The sequence below is a fragment of the Chelonia mydas genome, chromosome 14 (genome assembly GCF_015237465.2).
Source record: "Chelonia mydas isolate rCheMyd1 chromosome 14, rCheMyd1.pri.v2, whole genome shotgun sequence".
NCBI lineage: Eukaryota > Metazoa > Chordata > Testudines > Cheloniidae > Chelonia > Chelonia mydas.
This window is the reverse complement of record NC_051254.2, coordinates 23335207-23359082: the sequence shown is the minus strand read 5'-3', so window position 1 is coordinate 23359082 and position 23876 is coordinate 23335207. Positions and strand designations below refer to the sequence as shown.

At 39.8% G+C, this 23876-nt stretch overlaps 1 protein-coding gene across 3 annotated transcripts in view; it reads right to left on the bottom strand.

Moving 5' to 3' along the window:
• The window catches only part of MYH10 (myosin heavy chain 10), a 135675-nt gene that overhangs the window by 94324 nt on the left and 17475 nt on the right, over window positions 1-23876 (bottom strand). For all 3 annotated transcript variants that reach the window (XM_043527745.1, XM_037914430.2, XM_037914433.2), the window contains exons 3-4: window positions 18909-19065; window positions 1478-1505 (exon numbers count right to left, since the gene is read on the bottom strand). In XM_043527745.1, coding sequence (XP_043383680.1) covers window positions 1478-1505; window positions 18909-19065 — 185 coding nt within the window. The remainder of the gene's footprint in view (window positions 1-1477; window positions 1506-18908; window positions 19066-23876) is intronic.

Below are 23876 nucleotides of genomic sequence, written 5' to 3'. Positions count from 1 at the left end.
ATTTTATATTTTCTTCCAGATTGTTGATAAAGATACTAAATAGCAATAAACCAAGAACCCGTGGGACTGCACCAAGAATATCCTCATTGAATGATGATACCATGTACAGTTACTTTTCAAAATTTACTAGTTAGCCAGTTTTTAATCCATTTAAAGTAAGCTATATTGATTTTGTGTAGTGCTACACTGGAGAAGCTCTCACTGAACTTCAGTGGCAGTTGCTGGGTTGTCTGCTCCTGCTAGGAAGCAAAACCTGGAAGCTTCCAGTCACCAGAAGCATGGCAAAGAGTTTATTCTTGCTTTGGGGGACAGTATCCTAACGCTATCCTCCTCACAGAGGGAGTTTTTCTGTTTTGTAAAATGATAGCCATTTGAACACTACTAGCCCTAACCCACTTTTCAATGAGAGGGTGAAGGGTAGCCCTGCATTTAGAATGTACCATATCTACCCTGGGAAAACCCAATCCTTCTCCAGCTTCTCATATATTACTTTATAGGCTGGAAAATATTAGACTTTTTGCTTCTGGTTGGATAGGCAGGCATCCAGTCTGTTAAGCTTTAGGTGCCTAGGGTAACCTACAAGCCTGTGTGTCCTGGAACAAACATTTGTGGTAGTGTCCAAACTATCCTTCACAGACATGTTACCTACAATTGAGTTAATTGGTAATCAAATTGGAGATAGGAAGTCTAATATAAACAAGCCCTTAGGAGAAATGTTTTGAAGTTAAGTAAATAAGCCGGCTGGTAGGTTAGCAAACATGGAGCTGTGACTGACAGGGAAGATTGTAAATTAGCTAGGAGGCCCTTCAAACCTCAACTCACTCAGGGGAAGCCAGAAAGGAAGTCCAACCTAAACTATTGCCAGCTGGAGAGAGATTAGAAAGTAAAGAACCAGCCAGTTTCTTCAAAAACTCATTTGTGTTTGGGGGTTCTCACTTTCGTTTTTAAATGTCCAAACAATATCCTTTGCACTATATGCCACCAAAAATATAGGATACGTTAAAAAAAAAAAAGTAAAGAGCCTTAGTTTGAGTGAATTTTGAAGTTGAACCTGCCAAGTAGGCAGCCGATCCTTTATTGTAGTTATTCAGCTAGCCTCTACACTTTGAATGGTTACAGTATGGTTTAACCTTATCAGAACATTATTGATCTATAAATTAGAGAGATTCACGTGTTCGATTTATGAGGTTTTTTTGTTTGTTTGTTTGTTTTAAGATATTATGCTTATCGAGTGGTAAATGCTATTTAACACTTTCAGTAAGTTGACAGTGGGACAAAGTTCAAGTGCACCATGTTATGAATGAGTCAACATCTCAGACTAGATTACATTTTATATTATGTGTTGCTAATTGTTACAAGCAGCTGCTAAGAGAACACTAAGAGTAATCTATCCGGGCAATAGTAGCCAAGCTCCTTGTACTATCACTAATATGATAAAAACAGCCAGCTTATGAATTCAATTATTTTGTTTACTTACGTGCAAAGAATTGATTGGTCCTCACGGTCTGCAAAACAAAGAAAAAAGAATATAGATTGTGATTTTGCTCTGACATTTTGTTGTAATTGCAAGCTACAAAGTTATATTAAAAGGGCATCCAGAAACCTGAACTTTTCATAATTCAGCAATTAAAATAAATAAATAATCAATCACGTTTGATGGAGTGGTCTTTAAGTAGCATCCTGAAGTTATTTAATTTGGGGGGGGGGGGGGGGGGAGATGTTTTTCAGCTCCTTGTTTACATTTATAAAGGGTCTTTTTTTCAGCGAGAAGAGAGACTGACTGACTAGTCAGGGAAACAATTAAATGGTCGACACAGAAAATGCTGGCCAGTGCAGACTAAACTAAACTAGAACATTACTAAAATGAAAATTTTGTATGTAATAGAGATTTTTTAAACCATATAGTAGTCTATTATTTTCACACAGAAAATGAGACTAGTTGAAATTTTTAGTGTTTTATGTTCCCTACAGTCTCCCAGATTCATTGGCTACAAACAAGATTTTAAGTACTTGGAAACAGCAAGAATGTCTGCAGCCAATATGGTAATTCCCATCTACAGCTTTTTCTTGTGAACATGTAAGCTCATAAGTGCTGTCTTAATTCAGTTTATTCAGAAGAGAGAGTTGCCAACGGGACGCCTAGCAAGACATAGAACAGAACTGAATTGTGCAACATGATATTGCTCAGCACACAACATACACTACTGTGCATTGAAAAGAATGCCTGAAGGACATGCACTATAAACTGTGACTGGTTCTCTTGTAAGTTACAGCATCTTTACATCCTGCATTTCAATATATGGTCCTTATTTTTCAGAAGAGATGTTAAAGTATACTTCACATATATGTAAAGTTTTTTCTGGTCTTTCAGTTAGTTAAAGAACTCCTCCCCCTCCCCCCAACTTTTTCAGTAAGCTCAGCATCTCCTTATGCCTATGAAACCACCCCACACAGCTCTCTCTCAAACTGGTTCTATAGCTATCTGCATAATGATCACTGAATAACTGGTAGTCATCTACTGCAAACTCATGAGGGAATTTCAGTAGGTTTTTTTATTTTTATGGATAATTGTTAAGGTTAAGATTTTATCATGGACAGGTCACAGGCAAGGAGCCTGTGACCTGTGTGTGGCTTTACTAAAAATAACCAGGGAGCAGAGCTGGGGGGGGGGGGGGGAGGGGGGGGGGGCCAATGCATGAATGACAACTAGACCCCCACCACCATAGGAGGGGGAGCGAGCTCACATAGCACCAGCTTTGGAGCCAGCCATGGGTGCACAGCTCCGGATGCAGCCACAAGGGTGCGTGCACAGCTGCAACCCTGGCCAGAGCCCCAAGGCAGGGGCGCATGGCTTTGTCTGTGGCTCCAGAGGGCAGTGCACAGCTCCAGCCCCAAGAGAAGCCACGTGGGGGAGGGTGAGTGGGTGGCACACAGTCCTGGCTCCAGACCCAGCTGCAGGGCAGGGGAGCGAGGAGCAGAGACCCAGCTCCAGCCCCATCTGCAGGGCAGGGGTGCACAGTCCCAGCTGAAGCCAGAGAAGTCACAGAGGTCCAGTAGAGTCACAGAATCCATGACTGCTGTGACCTCCATGACTAAATCATATCCTTAGTAATAATCATGAATTCCACTGCAAACAAGTCAACCTTATTTTGTTTGAACATAAGGTTCAAGACTAAGGGATATAACCCTGATCCTTCCAGAATAAGGCAAATATCATGTTTCAAGGGTCAAGGCCCCCCCCCCCCCTTTTTTTTTTTTTTTTTAAAAGGACAGAAAAGTCAAGTGACATTCTTTAAACTTTTGAGATCTTTATGAATTGTTGGCCATGCATGACACTAACTAGGAGGACCCAGAAAAAGGCATCAAATAGCAACTGATAACTGCTGTTCTCTCTAGGAGAGCAGTTCTAGACTTGAAGCACTAAAGGTGGATAGGCAGGAGGACAATTATGTTGCTGTGAAGCACCCGATTCCTCCCTTCCTGCCATCTCTCCTCCGCACTTTCCCCTAGAATCCAATGATTTCATTTAATGGATTTGAAGTTTAGACATCCCATTTAAAAAAAACAAAAAAAAACCATGTATCACAGTATAAACTCAGCTATGTCTTCTTATCTGCTGTAAGAAGCAAAGTAAAAATTTGTTGGGTTTGGATAGTTTTGCCCAGCGATTTTAGGAGCTGGACTCCAAGATTCTACTGAGTATGGAGGAATATGAAATAAAAACACTAGTCATCCTACCTGTCATAAATATAAAGGGAAGGGTAAATACCTTTAAAATCCCTCCTGGTCAGAGGAAAAATCCTTTCACCTGTAAAGGGTTAAGAAGCTAGGATAACCTCGCTGGCACCTGACCAAAATGACCAATGAGGAGACAAGATACTTTCAAAAGCTGGGAAGAGGGAGAAAAACAAAAGGGTCTGTGTGATGCTTTTGCCGGGGACAGAACAGGAATGGAGTCTTCGAACTTAGTAAGTAATCTAGCTAGATATGCGTTAGATTACGATTTCTTTAAATGGCTGAGAAGTTGAGTTGTGCTGAATAGAATGAATATTCCTGTCTGTGTGTCTTTTTGTAACTTCAGGTTTTGCCTAGAGGGATTCTCTATGTTCTGAATCTAATTACCCTGTAAGGTATTTACCATCCTGATTTTACAGAGGTGATTCTTTTTTACTTTTATTAGAAGTCTTCTTGTAGGAAAACTGAATGCTTTTTCATTGTTCTTAAGATCCAAGGGTTTGGGTCTGTGGTCATCTATGCAAATTGGTGAGGATTTTTACCAAACCTTCCCCAGGAAGTGGGGTGCAAGGGTTGGGAGGATTTTGGGGGGAAAGATGTTTCCAAACAACGCTTTCCCAATAAAAATAAACCCAGATAAATGTTTGGTGGTGGCAGTGGAAGTCCAAGGGCAAAGGGTAAAATAGTCTGTACCTTGGGGAAGTTTTAACCTAAGCTGGTAAAAGTAAGCTTAGGAGGTTTTCATGCAGGTCCCCACATCTGTACCCAAGAGTTCAGAGTGGGGAAGGAACCGTGACACTACCCAAATCATATAAACTAATTTTATAAAGCTCTCATGTACCAGCTAGTACCATTACAAGTACTGAAGCAGAATAGCCAGCTGTCTCCTCTAAAGACAAGAGACTTGGGCACGAGGGATCAGTTGACCTGTTTTCTCTGTTACTCAGCTAGGATATACACAAACACAAGAATCCAAAAAGGGTTCCTGGAACTTTTTTCATAACAGCCTGCCCACCTGCAAGCAAGGGGGAAAGGGGAAAGGGGGGGGGGGGGGGAGGACTTTCATTTGAATATTTGAGTTATAGATTTATTGCCTTCCTGCAATAAAATGTATGCTACTCAGAGATTTAGGAAGCCCAGATGTATATTGCAAGTCATTAGGGGTAAGAGACCCATTTCAAAACTGTAATTAGAGGATCCATAATACACAGGGCTATCTGCAAAAGACTGTTAAGAGGTAATCCAAAAAGCTATTGTTTATCTTTCATATCTATTTTCCATGAGACAAAAGATGGTGAGACACCCCTAAACTGCTTTTGGAAAGAGTCAGACTAGGTACTGGACTAGTCAGCAGTTTTCGCAGACCTACTTGCGCATCTCAGTCAAGGTTTACTGGATTGGGAGGCTACTACACAGGCCGTCAGGCTCTGCAAATTGCTGTCCCCTACCTAAAGAAGCTCAAACCAAAACCAAGAAGTTAACCAGGGACACTTGCCCTAGATTTAAAGCTAAGTGACTCCTTAAGGTTGAAAAGTAAAAACAAGCACCAGTCTAATCTGATTGAACTTGATTGCTTGTCTGCTATATACAGAGAGTGGTTTGTACATTAAAGTATTATCTGCAATTGTAGAAGCATGTGGCTTTTCTTCGCACTGTATGAAAAGTTTCAGCATGTAGGTATAAATGTATTTCTGTATACAGGGGAAAATGTTCAAACCCCAAAATCAGGATGTGGATTTTCCAGTGTTGGGTTGGTTAGAAACACAGTAAATCACTAGATGTCCACACAAAATAAAACTGATAGTTTTCACTGGGGATAAGCATGAAAGAACTTTGAAGCCTTTAAGCTATGAAATCTGAGTTTTGAAAAAAAAAAAAAAAGACAAAACAAAATTGAAGATGTGAAAGCACTACTTGAAAATATCTGCCTGATTTACTTCAGACTTCCTAAAAAATTGGTATATGTCATGCATGCAACATTTCATGCGACAGGAAGATTTTTATTTTTTGTCTGGGGTGGTGAAAAGCAGGCTTAAAAATGTTCAATGATACCACAATATATAGCAGCTGCTGGTTTTCCTAAACCAGTTCTCTTCTGGCTTCCATTCTATGCATCAGGACCCATTCCTTTGCTTCACTGCTTGCAAAAGTAGAAGCCTGTACATAATACAAAGGCTTCTTAAAGAAAACACCTCCCACACCAAGTACAAGGGTGGTTGTAAAGACAAAGCTTCAATTTAAAATCCAGGACAATACTCCTGACAATGGTTGAAATACACATGATTTAAAGAGCTCTTGAGGTGCTAAATACAGTATTTAGTGTCTCCTTGTATTTGGTTCTTTGCTACCCCCATTGAATAATTCCAGTAGAAGAGGATGGAGCAGTGCCAACTTGTTTGCAAGAATAATTCTTATGTACTGTTTGTAGCAGGTTGGGATGGGAGATAATAGCTTTCTCTAATTCTAGCCATATTCAGTGTACCAGCAGCAAACATTAAAGTGAAGGCAGAATATTCAGTATTAAAAGCAACATCAGATGCACAAAAACAGATCCATAGGATAGCCCTTCTTCCAACCATTCCTCATGGATCCAAACAGGACCTGTGTGTATTATCCAACAAGGAACATGACCTTTACCAAGTGACCATGTGAGGCATACTTTGAAATTACAGGCCCAATCCTGCAGACACTCACTAAGTTTGGTAATTGTGGGACTACTTGTATTTAGAGTTGGCCACACATGCTCTTGCAGGACTGGGACCCAATTGCCTTTGGTCAAATAAATAAATAAATAGAGGGAAATCACTAACCATACTGGAAGTGCTCCTGCACCCATTGTGACTAGCCTTAATATTTTCAGTATTCTGGCTACATGGGTGAGCCATGGAGAAACAAGATATTCTGGAACAGTTACAGATCAGAAAAGGTCTCTGCACAGATTTGTATGTTAATTAGCAGAAGCATAAGAATGGTCATACTGAATGATATCACCGGTACATCTAGCCCAGTATCCTGTATGCATCCGATGAAGTGAGCTTATGCTCAGATAAATTGGTTAGTCTCTAAGGTGCCACAAGTACTCTTTTTCTTTTTGTTGTCTGACAGTGGACAGCGCCAGATGCTTCAGAGGGAACAAACAGAACAGGGCAATTTTAAGTGATCCACATCCCCTGTGGTCCAGTCCCAGTTTCTGGCAATCAGAAGTTTAGGGACACCCGGCGCATGGGGTTGGATCCCTGACCATCTTGGCTGACAGCCATATCCTCCATGAATTTTTTTAATCCAGTTCAAACACAGTTTTGGCCTTTACAGCATCCCCTGGCAACTAGTTCCACAGGTTGACTGTACATTGTGTGAAGTACTTCCTTTTGTTTTAAACCTTCTGACTATTCATTTCATTGGGTGACCCCTGATTCATTTGTTATGTGAAGGAGAAAACAACATTTCGCTATTCACTTTCTTTATAGTGCTCGTGTTTTTATAGACCTCTATCCTACCCCCCTCCCCCCCCCAAAATCCCTCAGTCGTCCCTTTTCTGAAGTGACCGGTCCCAGTCTTTTTAATCTTTCCCATCATGGAAGTTGTACTATACCCCCAATAATTTTTGTTGCCCTTCTCTGCACCTTCCCTAATTCCAGTATATCTTTTGGTGCCTAACACTTCTCTTTTTTGATTGCTGCTCCATATGGAGTGGATGTTTTCAAAGAACTATCCACAATGACTTCAAGATCTCCTTCTTGAGTGGGAACAGCTAATTTAGACCCCATAATTTTGTATGGATAGTTGAGATTATATTTTTTAATGTGCATTACTTTGCACTTCACACTGAATTTCATCTGCCATTTTGGTGCCTAGTCACCCAGTTTAGTGAGATCCCTTTAACTCTCTGCAGTCAACTTTGGACTTAACTATCTTGAGTATTTTTATTGTCTGCAAATTTTGCCCTCTCGCTATTTACCCCTTTTTCCAAATCATTTACGAATATGCTGAATAGCAAAAGGTCCAAGTAGAGATCCTTGGGGGACACAGCTATTTACCAGTCTCCATTCTGAAAACTGACCATTTATTCCTACCCTTTGTTTCCTGTCTTTTAACCAGTTACTGATCCATGAGAAGACCTTCCCTCTTATCCCATGGCTCTTTGCTTTGCTTAAGAGCTTTTGGTGAGGGATCCTATCAAATACTTTCTGAAAGTCCAAGTACACTATATCCACCGAATCACCCTTGTCCACATGTTTGCTGACTCCCTCAGAAGAATTCCAATAGATGGGAAATCATGATTTCCTATTACGAAAGCCATGTTGACTCTTCCCCAACATATTAGATTCATCTATGTGTCTGATAATTATGTTCTTGTCAACCAATTTGCCTGGCAGTGAAGTTAGTCTTACCAGCCTGTAGTTGCCAGGATCACCGCTGTAATGCCTTAAAAAAAATGTCATTGCATTAGATATCCTCTAGTGATCTGGTACAGAAGCAGATTTCAGTAATAGGTTACATACCCTAGTTATTAGTTCTTCAATTTCATATTTGCATTCCTTTACAATTCTTGGGTGAGTATCTTCTGGTCCTGGTGACTTCTTAGTTTAATTTATCAATTTTTTTTCCAAAACCTCTTCTATTGAGATCTCAATCCGGGACAGTTCCTCAGATATGTCACCTAAAAATAATGGTCCAGATGTGGGGGGAATCTCACCCATATCTTCTGCAGTGAAGACCTGTACAAAGAATTCATTTAGCTTCTTCCCCAATAGCCTTGTCTTCCTTAATGCTTCATCAGCACCTCATTCCTCCAGTGGCCTGGCCCTACTGACTCTTGGGAAGCTTTATGCTCCTTTCTATTTTCCTCATTAAGAAATTACTTCCGATTTCTATAGGATGCCTTTTTGCCTCTAGCCATCTCTTTTTACTCTGCTGTTTACCCATGGTGGCTATTTTTAGTCCTCTTACTGTTTGGGGGTGGGGAGGGGGCATTTGGGTTGAGCCTCTAGGATGGTGTTTTTAAAGGTTTTCTCCATGCAGTCTGCAGGCATTTCTCCCTTGTGACTGGTCCTTTGAATTTCTGTTTAACTAGCTTCCTCATTTTTGTGTAGTTCCTTTTTTTGAAGTAAATGCTACTGAGGGGGCGTTATTTGGCATTTTCCCCCCTATAAGGATGTTAAATTTAATTACATTTTATGGTCGCTATTACTGAGCGGTTCAGCTATATTCACCTCCTGGACCAGACTGTGTTCCATTTAGAACTAAATCAAGAATTGCCTCTCCCCTTGTGGATTCCAGGACAAGCTGCTCCAAGAAGCAGTCATTAGAGCAGAGAATGGTTGAAGGCCAGAATTTCTAATCAGCTACTTCTGTTCCTCATTAAAAAGTACAGTTCAGTAATCTTTAAAGTTAACTGCCCTCTCAAAGGATTGTGGAAAGCGTCCAGACACCAACAACTACCATGTACCACCACAACTAGCTCAATGAGAAATTCTTGGAGCCATTTTAAATGCATCCTATTTTAGATTAGTCTCAAATAAATATCACCATGATGGTATGAGGCATGTTACTATTTTTCCCAGCTGAATAAATCAATCCAGATATTCTTTAAAAAGCTTTCAACAAGGCAGTGGTTTCTATTACACAGAAAAAGATATATTGCAAGTGTATTGAGTAAGTTAGCCACAAGAAGAAGTCAAATGCTACAATTTAGCAATACTTTTTGATGTCATTTTATGGAAGGCAGAGATGCGAGGTATTAAATATGTATAGGACAATTTGAATGTCTGCACAGAGTAGAATGCTTATAGCTAAAGATCTTCCTCTTTCTGTAGTGAAAACTGATACTAGTCATACTCCTGCTGCTGTCACCAACAAGAGTATTAACTTCAGGGAAAGAGACCAGACACTGAACTTGTGTTATAGCCATTTTGATGCAAAAAAATTGAAAAAGGTAGTTGTGCTGCCAAGAAGGAGAGTTACAGAATCCCACAAGAAACAGAAATTCTTATACAGACTTGAGCACACGGTCACAGATACTCTAGAATTTCATTAGTTTGTACTGACAATTAAGAGATTAGAAGTTTCTGAAATTTACAAAGCTTCCCACAATGGCTAGATAAAGACTTGTGTATTTCCTGTGATTTCAGTAGCTAAATCCATGTGCCAAAACAAGACTAACAAAGAAGAGACGCCACTAAAATCTGAACACTATTTTATTAGTTCTTTTAGAAAAAAAAACTGAATGGACACCAGTTCTGTTACTCATTTACCAGTGAGCGAAGGGCAAGTATCTTTCAGTTCTAAAATAAGTGAAGCACTTTCCAGTTTGACATTCTTTTCGCTACAGACAGCAATTTGTTGGTAACTACAGTACTCAGTTGTACAGTAGTCTTTAGTGTTTCAATAGCAAAGGCTATACAAAGAAGGCATTTGTTTTTTAAAACTACACATAACAGCGGCAAGATTAATTAAATTTGCTGCTCCAAAATGTATTTAAGGGAAAAAATTCTGCCAGCCTACCTATTACACATTACTCACTGTTCTAAAAGAATCTCAACTCAAAATCATAAAAATCAAAGTTGCGATTTACTATTTTGATTTTACAATCTAAACTAGTGTTTAGATTAGTTTTCTGGGGAATTTTCAGTAAACTTAAAGCACAATACAGAAGAATGCATTTTTGCTCTACTATTGTACAGATCTTATGCCACAAAATGGCATGTCTGCAAAACAGCTGCAAGCTTCCAGCTGGAGCTCGAGTATGTGACTTGTTTAACATCTGTATTATAAATTCTTTACTTGTAAAGTAGTATTTATTCACTAGAACTCTGAAATCAAGTAATTGATCGTACAGCTACGTTTTCCCTTTAAAATGAGAAAAATTGACAATTTCAAAATTTAATTTAGGTAAATCCTGATAGATTCCTACTGCATGCTTAAAGCAATGGTAGTTGGACATCAGCACAACAACAGATTGTTAAAATCTATTCTAAAAGAAGAGTTGTAAAACCTTCAACTTCTGACAGTAGACGTTTTACAATCCTTGTAGATTTTCATAATCTATTTTATTATTGAAAGGTTCAAAATGACATTCCAATGCAGTTAGTCTCTTGTAGTTGGCTAAGATGGCTTAGGGAAGATTCATGTAAAATTCTTCAGTTTGAAGGAAGAATTAGACTTCAGACTGTAAAATATACAGTTTGGGGATTCCCTTCTTCCCCCTGTAGAATAGCCACAGTACAACAAATAGTTTCGAAAAATATTTAGGATTATGGTCATTTTTTGCCACTATTTTTCCGAACTTTATATTTCATCCTTTTATAGAAGTCTTCTCTTTCAGAGAGCATCACAAAGGATTGCCATCTTTCAAAATGACTACCACCTCCCATTGTTCTTAAATCAGACTGAGGCCACAGGTTGCCATCAGCTAAAATGCCCTCTTTTAAAATGGCCATCACTTCCCATGATTCACAACTAAGCTCCTTTCAAAGAAGATGGCAGCCCACTATGCAGTCAGGAGACACTAGCTACTCTTGCTAGGGCAGCTTTTGGCTTGAAGCCATTTTGAAAATGGCAATTCTTTTCGGTATTCCCCAAGACAGAATATTCTTGAGCTTTGTTACCTAGTTGATGGGAATGGAGCAACCATTAATCCTAAAAGTGTTTCTTCAGTTGTAGCCTATAAATACAGCTTCGTGGTATGAGAAGTTTGAACTGTTTTGTTACTGAGATTATATACAGGGTTTGATGACTAGTTGTTTGTAAAGTACAGTGTGACTTTTCTCCTTCCCGATTCTTGGTTAGGGCACCTAGGGAATAAAAAGAATCTTCAGTTTATTCTGCCCTGGCTGCTGCTTCTACACCAGAGGCCCTCTGTTGAGCAAAGGAAAAACCCAACAACTTGGACTCCTTGGCAGCTGTCTCTCTACTTAACCTGTACAACCTCCTCCCCCCAACCTCAGTCTTTAACAGTAGGGTAAAGCAAAAAGAAAATCAAGGCTGGGCAGGGACAAGGCTGACATTGCATGGAGAGGATTCAACTGCTGGCCCCTCAGGAGTAGCCAACTGAGCCCAACTTCTTTTCCACATAGTGAACAACGAATTTTCCTGTAACACACTAATAAAATTTGTCTAGTAAAGGAGTCTATTTGTAGTATTCCTCTGTTTATTCCAGGACAGAGAGTTTCCCCTCCTCCAGGTTTGCATTCCAACAGTCCCCTATATAAGACTCCGAACAACTGTTTTTAATACCAACTGTTCAAGCTACACATTTTTTCAAAAATTGCAATAAGATTTTTATCTGCCAGTTTCATGCTTTCAGTTAGTTCCTCTTCATATTGGGAGAAATGTTTATTTAAGAGCTTTGACCACAGTAATGCCTGATTCAGCACCATAACAGTCATGTGAAACCAAGTCTGCTAGTTTCTAGTGGTATGACTGGTATTTTAGAAAAACATCCTGTAGATGGATTCTCCTGCCTTGCAGGATGGCATGGTTTACCAGAGGTGGTTTTTACAGGTTTTTTTTTTTTTTTTTTTTACCACCATGGGGAAAAAAAATAGTTTAGTCCCAATTTGAGACATTTTGCTATTTTAAAAACTGTTTCATTAATGCACATCATATTACACTTCGTTTTAGTTACATAAATTTGGAGATTTGTACAACCTTTAATTCAACATAAAACCACAGTGGGTGTAACACTAATATGTAATTATAATATTGACCACCAGAGTGTCCAATCATTTTGGTTCAGTATTTCCTCAGGGAAGTTCTATAGGTCATAACTCATATTTCAGTTTTCAGAAATCAAAACTATATGAAAATAATGCACACTGTTGTAGGCTTAAAGCATTATGCAATCAGAGGCATGCAGAGATGCAGACTACCAATCCAAGTCCATTTGGCCACACACATTCTGCAGCAAAAGACCAACTTCGATATAGTGGTTAGACCAAGCCTATGCCTCCGTTTTGAATGGATGTATCTGCAGTTTGAAAAGACTGAAGATTCACTGAAGTTCTGCCTCATGAACACTCTCAATCCTGACATAATGTGATTTTTAATATACGTTTCCAGGCAAGTTGACTGTTCCATCGTGTCTCACCAGGAATTTGGGGGTTTACAGATCCTGGGCATTCTTTTTACCAGGCTCCAGAGTGATGGCAATTACCAAAATGCTTTTCTAAATCTACAACATGTTTCATTAAAGCACTTGGGAATAGGGTCTTGTCCTAGTAGACTAAGCCAATGTGATGCACATCCAGTGTCAAGCAGGAAGGGCATATTGAGTGGGGTTCCAAGGGGATCTGTGCTGGGTCCGGTTCAATATCCTCATAAATGATTTGGATAACAGCATAGAAAGTATAATGAAAGTCTGTAGCCAGTAGCAAGCTGGGAGGGGTTGCAAGTGCTTTGGAAGACAGGATTAGGATTCAAAATGATCTAGACAAACTGTAGAAATGGTCTGAAATAAAAACCAGGATGAAAGTCAATAAAGGACAAATGCAAAGCACTACACTTAGGAAGGAATAACCAATTGCACAAAATGGGAAATGACTGCCTAGGAAGGGGCACTGCGGAAAAGCATCTGGAGGTTATAATGCATCAAACTAAATATGAGTCAACATTAATACTGTTGCCAAAAAAAAAGTCAACGTCATTCTGGGATGTATTAACAGGAGTTTTCTAAGCAAGACAAGTAGCAATTTTTCCACTCTACTCATCACTGAAAAGGCCTCAACTGGAGCACTGAGTCCAGTTCCGGGCACCACACTTTGGGAAAGATGTGGACAAACTGGAGAAAATCCAAAGAAGAGCCACAAAAGTGATTAAGGGTCTAGAAAACACGAACTACAAGAAAAGATTGAAAAACTGGGTTTGTTTAGTCTAGAGATGAGAAGACTGAGGGGCACATAATAAGTCTTCAAGTAGGTAAAAGGGTATTATAGAGGGGAGATAAATTGTTCCTTAGCCACGGAAGACAAGACAAAAAGTAACGGGCTTAAATAGCAGCAAGGGAGATTTAGGTTAGAAATTAGCAAAAAGTTCTTACATGTAAGGGTAGTTTAGCACTGGAACAGATTCCATAACCTCAGTAGGAAATAGCCATCACTGGAGCTTTTTAAAGGTAGGTTAGACAAACACTGGTTAGGGATGGTCTCAATAATACTTAGTCCTGCCTCAGCACAGAGGACCAGAAAAAGATGACCTACTGAGGTCCCTTTGGGTCCTACATTTCTATTATTTGAATGGACCTTTTTGCTTTATAAGCACAAGGGGAGGGGAAGAGAGAGATTCTCAAGTGTATCGATTTCAACCCAGTTTCCTTCTTTCAGCAGGGCATCACAAGAGTTGACCCGTGCAGAGTGCAGTACTTAAGGTCCTTCTAAACAGGAAATACATTAATAGGAGAAGAATACAGAAGCCGTTTGACAGCAGCACTGCTAACTGCCAGCTATACAAGAGAGCTGTCATTGTGCAATGCAGTTTCCAGTTTATATTCTGAGTTTAACAAAATGGAGTCTTTCCAGCATTAGGCAAGACAATGAATGATTATTCAGATGATCAAGCAGTGTTAAATTTTGTTAGGGGGAAAACAAAAAAAAAATCCACAACACACCTTAATTTTTAAAATCTGAACCAGAGATATTTTGGAATTTAAGCCCCAATTGTTTATTTAAACTCTTGAGCCCTAACACTTGCATTTAAAGAGAACATAGTTTGCGAAGCATAAAGTTGAACACAAGCGAACTTTTAATCTGATTCTAGGACACGAAACCAGAATGTCCCAAGCAGTTCTCCCATCATATTAATTTTGAAACGAAGGCTCAATTTGCACGACAGAAAGACCGATCTTAAAACAAAAAGAGAATTGTTTAATGTTACAGTTTAGGTCTGTATAATCCCCCATTTGGGTCTTGCACATGGATCTGATACAACTGCCTTGGAAATCAGCAATTGTAAGGGCATTTGCAAGCAAAGTGGCCAGTGAGGTATGGCTAACTTCAGAATCTACTGCAGGAGGAGGAAGTAAGGCATCTCACCTGTATGTACAATCCAGATTTTAATACAATTTCTGAACATCTTCAGACGTTGGTAATGCAAGGGGGGGGGGGGGGGGGGGAAGAAAGGCATCCTAGTTCCTGCGTATTTTCTTCCTTTAGCTGAAAATTTTAATTGACTAAATTGTCCAAAAAAAAAAAAAAAAAAAAAAAAAAAAGAGAGAGAGAGACTTGGAGCTGAACTGTGTGTGTGGCAGAGAGAGAGAGCGCGCGCACATTTTATTCCCATAAGAACCATCTACTTTGGTTTTATCATTCATGTCAAATATCCTCCTCTTTGGTTTTAGAACCAACTGAATGGAAACCTATATTCACTAATCCCAGAATTTTAAGGCTAGTTTACATCCCAAAAAGCAAGATTCCCATAACCATTTTTGTTTGCAAACAGATGACACCTCCTGTCAATACTCAAACTGAGGAGGCGGAGCTAAAACAATTACTGCAATTTGGAACCAAGACAAACAATTGTCTCCATATCCTTGTGAGACTTTAGACCTTTTTGACATTAGACCTTAGTTGGGACAAGAAGCAATCTATAATAGAAAAATAAAGTCTGCTGGTACCAGCAAACCTGCCGAGCATAGAGACAGCCCCAATGAGCAAAAGTGCTTTGCAAATATAGCTTATACCAGTTCCCTGAATAAAATAAACTAGAGCAGGAAAAGCACTTACTAGTTTGAATTACCATACCTCCTAGGAGCCCTAGTCGAGCACCAGGACCTCATTGTTCTCAGCACTGTTTTTTAGCCAGTTTCACAGCATCTGCACTAGGGCTTCAGCCAGTATAATATCCATGACTAGGGCTCCTAGGAGGTATGGCAATTCAAACTAGTAAGTGCTTTTCCTGCTCTAGTTTATTTTATTTAGGGAACTAGTATAAGCTATATTGGCAAAAACACAATGTTGCTCGTAGGAGCTGCCTCTATGCTAGGAAGGTTTGCTGGTATAGCTAGAAAAAGATGGCTGGTATAGTGTAGACTAGGCCTTTCTGTGTTGACTTCTTTTCCATTGCAATGGGTTCAATTGGTGGCAAAACAAGTAATAATCATCCCACCATTATAGGGAAGGTAACAAAATAGCAAAGTTACTGCTACAACTAGACAGAATGGGATCAAGCAAAAACCAAATACCAATACTTTTCTCAAACCAGGATTAGCCAGAGATTAACAAAATTGCTGTAAACTCAAAATACTTCCAAGAAGGAATAGCTACAGATTATACACATTTCACACCTCTTTGCCCTGAAACTTGCTGAGAGGCAACTAAAAGACATGGATTTCGTTCAGAAAACACCTAACTACTCTGAATATTAGTTCTTTTTATTGAAGCTCACATTTCCTCCTAAGAGGGATGACGCTCTGAACTAGATGAACTCTCTCTCCAAAAAGTGTAGGCCCCAAAATTTTCAAATAATGTTCCTATCCTATACAGATTATACCATGCTTATGATCATAACATCTGGGCACTTTCAAGTAGTGCATTAAGCAACATGACTAACAATTGTCACCTGTTTGTTCTGCGATCCTCTGAAGTGAAAGCTTAAGATTCTAAAAATCACAGAGCTCCAAGAGCCAAGGCCCACGGCACTCACCTATACCTTAATGATAAGATGTATCTGTATGTCAGAGGAGGAGCCAAGACCGATCAGGGTGGATTTGATTTAAATCACTAGTCAGGAAGACTATTTAATCATGGTTTTCTACATAAAAGTGCATTCTTGTTGGCTGTTATAACCTTAAACACATTCTTCACAACTCAGAGATAGATGTATAGTGTGTACCTTCTAAAAATGAAACCTACATTTTTAAACATTTATTTATTTTGAAAAAACTTTTCAGATTAGTTTTACAGCTATATCAGAAAATGAATGATTGTTTGGTGATTTCATTTCAAAAGGTAATTGAGGAAGATATTTATGAAGTCACGTTAAGTATTATGGTTTTTTTCCTTCAACAGCAAATATATTTTAACAAAAAAAGTATGTGTCCCTTGCTTCTCACATTTATCTGCAGACTTCTTGTCCAGATCTATTACGCCCCCAACAATCTTCTAGTCATTGAACTTTTTGAAACTTTGCACTTTTAGAGAGAGAGGTAAGGGATTGACTCTGTGTACACAAATTTGCAGAGCGACAATAGAGTTTGAGGTCTGTGTTATTTCTCACCTCTATTATTTATTTTAAAACATTTTTGCTGTTAACAGGCATGTTACCTCTGGAGACAAAAATCCAGTTTGAGAACTGCAAAACTAAGCATCTCTGATGGTATCTTCTAGACCAGTGGTTCTCAACTCTGGTCCACAGCTTGTTCAGGGAAAGCCCGACGGGCTGGGCCGGTTTGTTTACCTGCCACGTCTGCAGGTTTGGCCGATTGCAACTCCCACTGGACGCGGTTCGCCGTTCCAGGCCAATAGGAGCTGCAGAAAGCAGCATAGGCCAAGGAACGTGCTGGCCACCCTTCCCACAGCACCCATTGGCCTAGAGCAGCGAACCGCGGCTAGTCGGGGCCGCGATCGGCCGAACCTGCGGACACAGCAGGTAAACAAACCAGCCCAGCCTGTCGGGCCTTCCCTGAACAAGCGGTGGACCAGAGTTGAGAACCACTGTTCTAGACTGAACACTGAGTCCCATTGGGTAGATAGAAAGATTATTTAAATTTAATCTGTACAGAAACCTGTGAGAAGTGAAGGACATGCGCTTTTTTGGGCAGAATGGCGCAAGCCAAACAACCTTATAAGGGAACATTATGCGACTTTAAACAAGTATGTTCTCTAATAGATCAGCAACCTAATAAAAACAAACGTTAACTGGGATGACGTTAAGTGAGGAGTTGCTGTATCTTCATCTTGCCTCACTATTCTAGGACATTTATGTGGACCAAAACTATGGTCATCATGGCGATGTGGAACCAAGATTGGGATGAGGAGATATGGCCAAAAAACAGACAGACAAAAAAACCACATGCGTACACACCTTTGAAGTAAGCTAAAACATGAAGAGGTTTGAGTACCGCTGATCTAGAGCTATGTTTTGTTATCCTTATTGTCTTAAATGCAGTCTAAGTGTTAGTCTTTAAATTCATCTTGGAGACTCTTATTGGGTAAAAAACTTCAGCTTAAGTAATTAGGCCTTAGACAATACAGCATCTCCCTCCCCCTTCTCCCACCTGCAAATGTGGTTACTGTTGACCTATTATTGTGAAAAATCCACACACCCTGAGCAGCACAGTTAAACCAACGTAACCTTCCGCATAGATAATGCTATGTCAATGGGAGACTTCTCCTGCTGATCTAGCTACCACCTCTTGGGGAGTGGAGTGGAGTACCTACCCCAGCATTAGAATCCCTCTCATCGGCACAGGGAACAAGGTGGGGTGAGGCAATATATTGGACCAACTTCTGTTGGAGAGAAACAAGCTTACAGAGCTCTTCTTCAGGTCTGCATTTAGCTTTCCCAGACCTGAAGAAGAGCTCTGTAAGCTTGTTTCTCTCTCCAACAGAAGTTGGTCCAATAAGAGATATTGCCTCACCCCACCTTGTGTCTCTAATATCCGGGGACCGACAAGGCTACAACTACCCTATGCGTACACGTGTATATAAAAATAAATTTTAGCCACTGAGAAACCTCAGTATAGCGTGCAGTGACAACATTAAAACAGGAGTCCAGAAAGCAGTCTGAATGTACCCATTTAGCAATTGTTTCTGAAACCACTTAGTTTAGTTTTGCTGCACACCTTTTAATTTTTATTTTGGTGCCTCTGGAAGTACATGTTCCCTAGTGTATCAGCACCTCTTTTATGTCCCAAATGTCATTACTACTTCGTTCTGAAGGAAGCCATTTCCCCTTTAAGTTTACTATTACGCCACTAATTACAAAGTCTATCATTCAGTCACAGCAGCAAACTGGCAGGTACTTTGAAAGTCAAGAAGAAAACACACCATAGAGTCATACTCTTAAAGGTCACTCACTGTTCCAAATTGCCCCCCCCCCAAAAATCTCTCTTTAAAAAGTTTAAAGATTTCTATATTTATTAGAAAGCAGACCTTTAGTGTGACAATAGAGAGCCTAAAATTAAGTGCATTAAACAATTTCAGCTATTTATAACAAAATAATATTTAAATAGTTCTTACCTTGCAACATGCATCTATATGCAGATTCAGATATTGCATAAATGTGTGGTGGCATTTCGTGACGTTTCTTCCCTCTGTACATCTCAATGATATTTTCCGAATAAATTGGGAGGTTCTTGTAGGGATTTATGACTACGCAGAACAGTCCAGAATAAGTCTAAAAAAACAAAAAAACACACCACACCAACAGCAGTTTGGTTATAAAATAAAGATATGTGCACTATTAAATAAAGCCAGAGGCCAGGAAAGCTTCATTCTTCCCAAATTGTGGGCCATTTCTGTGCTAGTCTTGAACATTAGTGACTTCAATAAAACCACCACCTCAAACTATTTAGTTCAAAAATATTGGTTGGTACTTTGAGACATCTAATAACTAAGCTCTTTTGGATACAAGTTATGATAGAGGCCAAGTCTTGAGTATTTGATTCCTCCTCATTCCCCAAAAAGAAAAACTGCAGTATTACACTAGTATGTGAAAACCACCAAGTGAAAGTTTTCCATTTTCACTAAAGTTGGACACAAATTGCATCAAAAGTAGAAAGCAGCTTAGATTTAAATTTTACTCTGATAAAACGTGTTTTTTAAAAAAAACACATCAAGCTTGCAAAAAACTTATGAAAATGTAGCTGTTCAGGTTCAGAGTCTACTCACTCAGTTAAGGAAGAAATTTTGAATTAGCGGCTGATTTCTACACGATGAGCTAGTAATTCTGAACAGCTGGGTTGCTCCTCCTGCTACAGAAAGCAAAGAGCATCCCCGTTTAAGACCTTCCTCCAGGCCGCATCTCTTGGTAACTGCTTTCAAAAGTGCATCAAGCTAAGTAAAAATTAATCAATAGTTCCATAACAACAAGGGCCAGCTATAGGACCTCTTCACTCAAAAAGAAAAATAGGAAAGTTAGCTGCTAAACATCCCAGGTGCAGAGAGCTAGATTTACTGTTTCATTATGGTCTGTGGGAGAGGATCCAAGTTCAGGACTCCACAAATTCCTCAGATGATGTTGGTGGGAGGTTTGCAAAGAGAAAACAAGGCTTTATGTAATAACTAAAAAGTATATATTATCCAGTCCTCTACTGTAATTCTCCATTACTCAGTGACAAAAACCTGCTTCCCTCAAGCCACCACTACTTCTGTTTCTGCTCTCTTCTTTCCCCAGAATTCTGTTTCTTTCCCTATGATTGACTGTCTGCATCTCCTTCCCACCAACACCACTCAATTCTCATCTCCCTAAGGGCGTCACTGTCACGCTTTCTTATTCCATGCACTAGAATGTGCAGCAATTCAGTAGTCAATTTTGACAGTGAAGTGTCACCACTGCGTTTTAGAGCTGAGGCTCCAATGAGCAATAGAGAGCAGAACAGTTCAGAACCATTACAGCAAATGTAACAGTTTATCTGCAAACTTAGGGAGATAGGGTCTGTTTACACCCTGTTCACATTTGGAAGGGATTTTGCATTGCAACCATGAGGGAATAGAAATTTATTTATTTTTAAGCGAAAGCTGCAATTCTAGAAAACCTGAATGTGTCATGGAGGCCACAAATTCATCAACTAGGTCATATGCTTGACACCCCTCTCCTCAAGACAGGACGTTTGAAAGGCAAGCCAAATTTCTCCCCCCATAAGAATACATCTGGCAGTGAATTCCTTAATTAACTAATAATAAAAGGTATCATAAATGGAAAGGAGAGAGAAAAAAATGGAACAGGAAGTCAGTCTTTCACTTTGCCTACTAGGAGAGATTGAGCAACAATTAGTGGTCTGCTACAGCAAAGTGCAGCCTCCAGGCAAATGTTTTCAATGAGTTTAACCATCTTGTAATGCCCAGAAAAAACGTGTTAAAAAAGTTTATCCACGTTGCCTCCTGGCAGATTTTCTCTGCAGTCTGTCTCAGCTCAAGTAGTAGATTGCAAACTCACTAGCTGAATTTGATAACTCTCTCTGCATTCATATGATATTATGTTTTCATTATGCATGGTTTTTTATATATCAGTTGTGCCCTTAGTTCTCTTATTCCAGAGACAGTTTGTCATGAAGACTTACATATTCCAAGGGTACTTCTTTTGATATAAATATACAAACAGCTGATGAATCAGTCAGATTGAGTGAGTGGGGGGAAAAACAGATTCGGGGGGGGGGGGGAGTTTCTTGCAGTCCTCAAGAAATGCAGCACTGACGCTCAAATGGAAAGTACTCCTTAGCGCAGTGGTTCTCAACCTTTCTTGACTACTGTACCCCTTTCAGAAGTCCGATTTGTCTTAGACCCCCATGTTTCACCTCATTTAAAAAACTACTTGCTTACAAAATCAGACAATACAGTGTCATAGCACACTATTACTGAAAAATTGCTTACTTTCTCATTTTGTCTGTATGAAATTTTAGTTTGTACTGACTTCACTAGTACTTTTTACTAAAGTCTACATAAAACTAGGCAAATATCTAGCTGAGTTGATGTACCCCCTGAAAGACCTCTGAACCCCAGGGCTACTGTTGAGAACCACTGCCCTCGCTTTAAGACCTTCAGGATGAAGGGTTAAGGTCATTGATAATAAAGCCATTTAGGGAGCTCTTCATAAGATAATGAAGAACACGTGCTGGAATTTCCAAATCTATACTCTTGATTTTCTGGCGAGAAGGAGCACAGTTCTTTCTGCTGCTCAGAGGAATCCTGTTAAGCAGGCAATCCACCTTCTCAATTAAGTAAAGGCACATACCAGCATTAAGTAAAGAAATAGGCCAGCCCAGAGGTACAGATTTCCTTACAAAAACAGAATCTGAAATCTGGTCTTTGGTCACAACCCACACACAACATGCATTCCAGTACTTTAACCTGGCCTTGATAATGGGCTTTTTTGTGAATGGTGAGAATGCAGATAGGACCTTGCCTACATAACTTACAAGAAAAGCTGTTAACTAGAAGGAAGCTGGATCTGTGTTTCCAAATGGACCTTGGACAGCAGGTCCGATCTACTCTGCCTGCCTCAGATAACCTATAGCAATGTTACTTGCTAGTGCTACAGATGCATACATTTTAAGTCTTATTACAGGTCTTTGACTGCTCTGCATGCTCCTAGGAAGGGAACAAATGGGAAGAAAGGCACATTGAAAACTGCTCCAGCCTGCTTCATAGAAACCCTTACAGTTGAAGGGACATTATCCATTGGCCCTGCTTAAAGTCTAAGCTAGATTGACCTCATCATCACCTGGATAGGTCCTCTAAAACTTAAGTGTTTGAGGCTCCACTCTCACAGGGCTACTGCAGTCTTCTTTATTCAAACACAAAAAAGAGGCCTTTTTGCAAAACTAACACCCTTGAAAGTGTTTTCTTAGGTTTATCTGGTTAATTACAGGACTTGCTGGACCTCTGAAATAGGTCCAAGGCAGGGATTCTCAAACTGGGGGTCAGGACCACTCAGGGAGTCATGTGGTATTACATGGGGGGGTCCACGAGCTTGCAGCCTCTACCCCAAACCCTGCTTTGCCTCCAGCATTTATAATGGTGTTAAATATATTTTAAAGTGTTTTTAATTTATGGGGGGCGGGGTTGGAGAGGCTTGCTATGTGAAAAGGGGTCACCAGTACAAAAGTTTGAGACCCACTGCGAGTCTAAGGTCTGAGGCCTTATGTCTACCTCCATGGGGTGGAATCACACAACTCTCTCACTCAAGCCCAGATCCTGGACTACTGCTCCCTGTATATCAACAGTGATTTCTCAGCAGGTCAGACTGGCTTAGGTACCGGCAATTCTTCCCTTTAGATGCCATAACCAGTGGTAGTTAGTAAGGCTGCGATTTAGTCCTGGAATCCGTGACTTCCAAAGACCTCTGCGACTTCAGCCATCTGGGAGCTACAGGGTCCCCTGCCGCCTGTGGCGGCAGGCAGCTGTGGGGGCTCCTGGCCACTGCTTGAGGCAGGGGGGGATCTCCACAGCTCCCCACCACTGCTCCTGGCTGGGGGGACCCCTGGCAGCTCCTGGCCACCAGCAGGGGGCGGGGACCCTGGAGCTCCCAGCCCTTCCCCCTCCCCGTCCCAGCATCTGCCCAGGCTACCCATTTTGTCATGGATATTTTTAGTAAGAGTCAAGCACAGGTCACAGGCTTCTATGAATTTTTCATTATTGCCAGTGACTTTTATTAAAAAATATCTGTGACAAAAACTTAACCTTAGTAATTAGTGACCAGACAGCCTTCTCCAAATATTTACCACAGTTGGAACAAAGTATAAAAGGAAGAGAAAACAAAGAATTTTAAAGTCTATACACCAGGGTAGATTTGATTTCAACCAAAATTGATTGAAATCATGATTTCAATCACTAGTCAGGAAGACTTTGTTTCATCATGGTTTTCTACATAAAAGTGTATTCTTGTTGGTTATAACCTTACTACATATTCTTCGCAACTCAGAGATAGAGATGTAGGTTTCATTTTTAGAAGCCACACACTATACATTTTTAAACAGTGATTTATTTTGAAAACTTTTCAGATTCATTTTCTGATATAGCTGTAAAACTAATTATTGTTTGGTGATTTCATTTACCAAAGGTAATTGAGGCAGATATTTATGAAGTCATTGGGAGGTGAACTATCATTAATATCTGGAGGATTTTCTTGCCATTCTGTATTAGGAGGAGACCACCACCAGACAGACATTTAAGTTGTTCTATTTAACTAAAAAACAACAACGTAAAAGTATTCTGGATTTTTTTCTTCAAGAGCAAACATAATATTTTGACAAAAAAGCATATATCCCTCACTTCTAACATTTATCTACAGACTTCTCATTGTCCAGATCTATTCCGCCCCCAACAATCTTCTAGTCATTGAACTTTTTGAAACTTTGCACTTTTAGAGAGAGAGGTAAGGGATTGACTCTGTGTACACAAATTTGCAGAGGGACAATAGAGTTGAGGTCTGTTATTTCTCACCTCTATATATTTATTTATTTTAAAACATTTTTACTGTTAACAAGC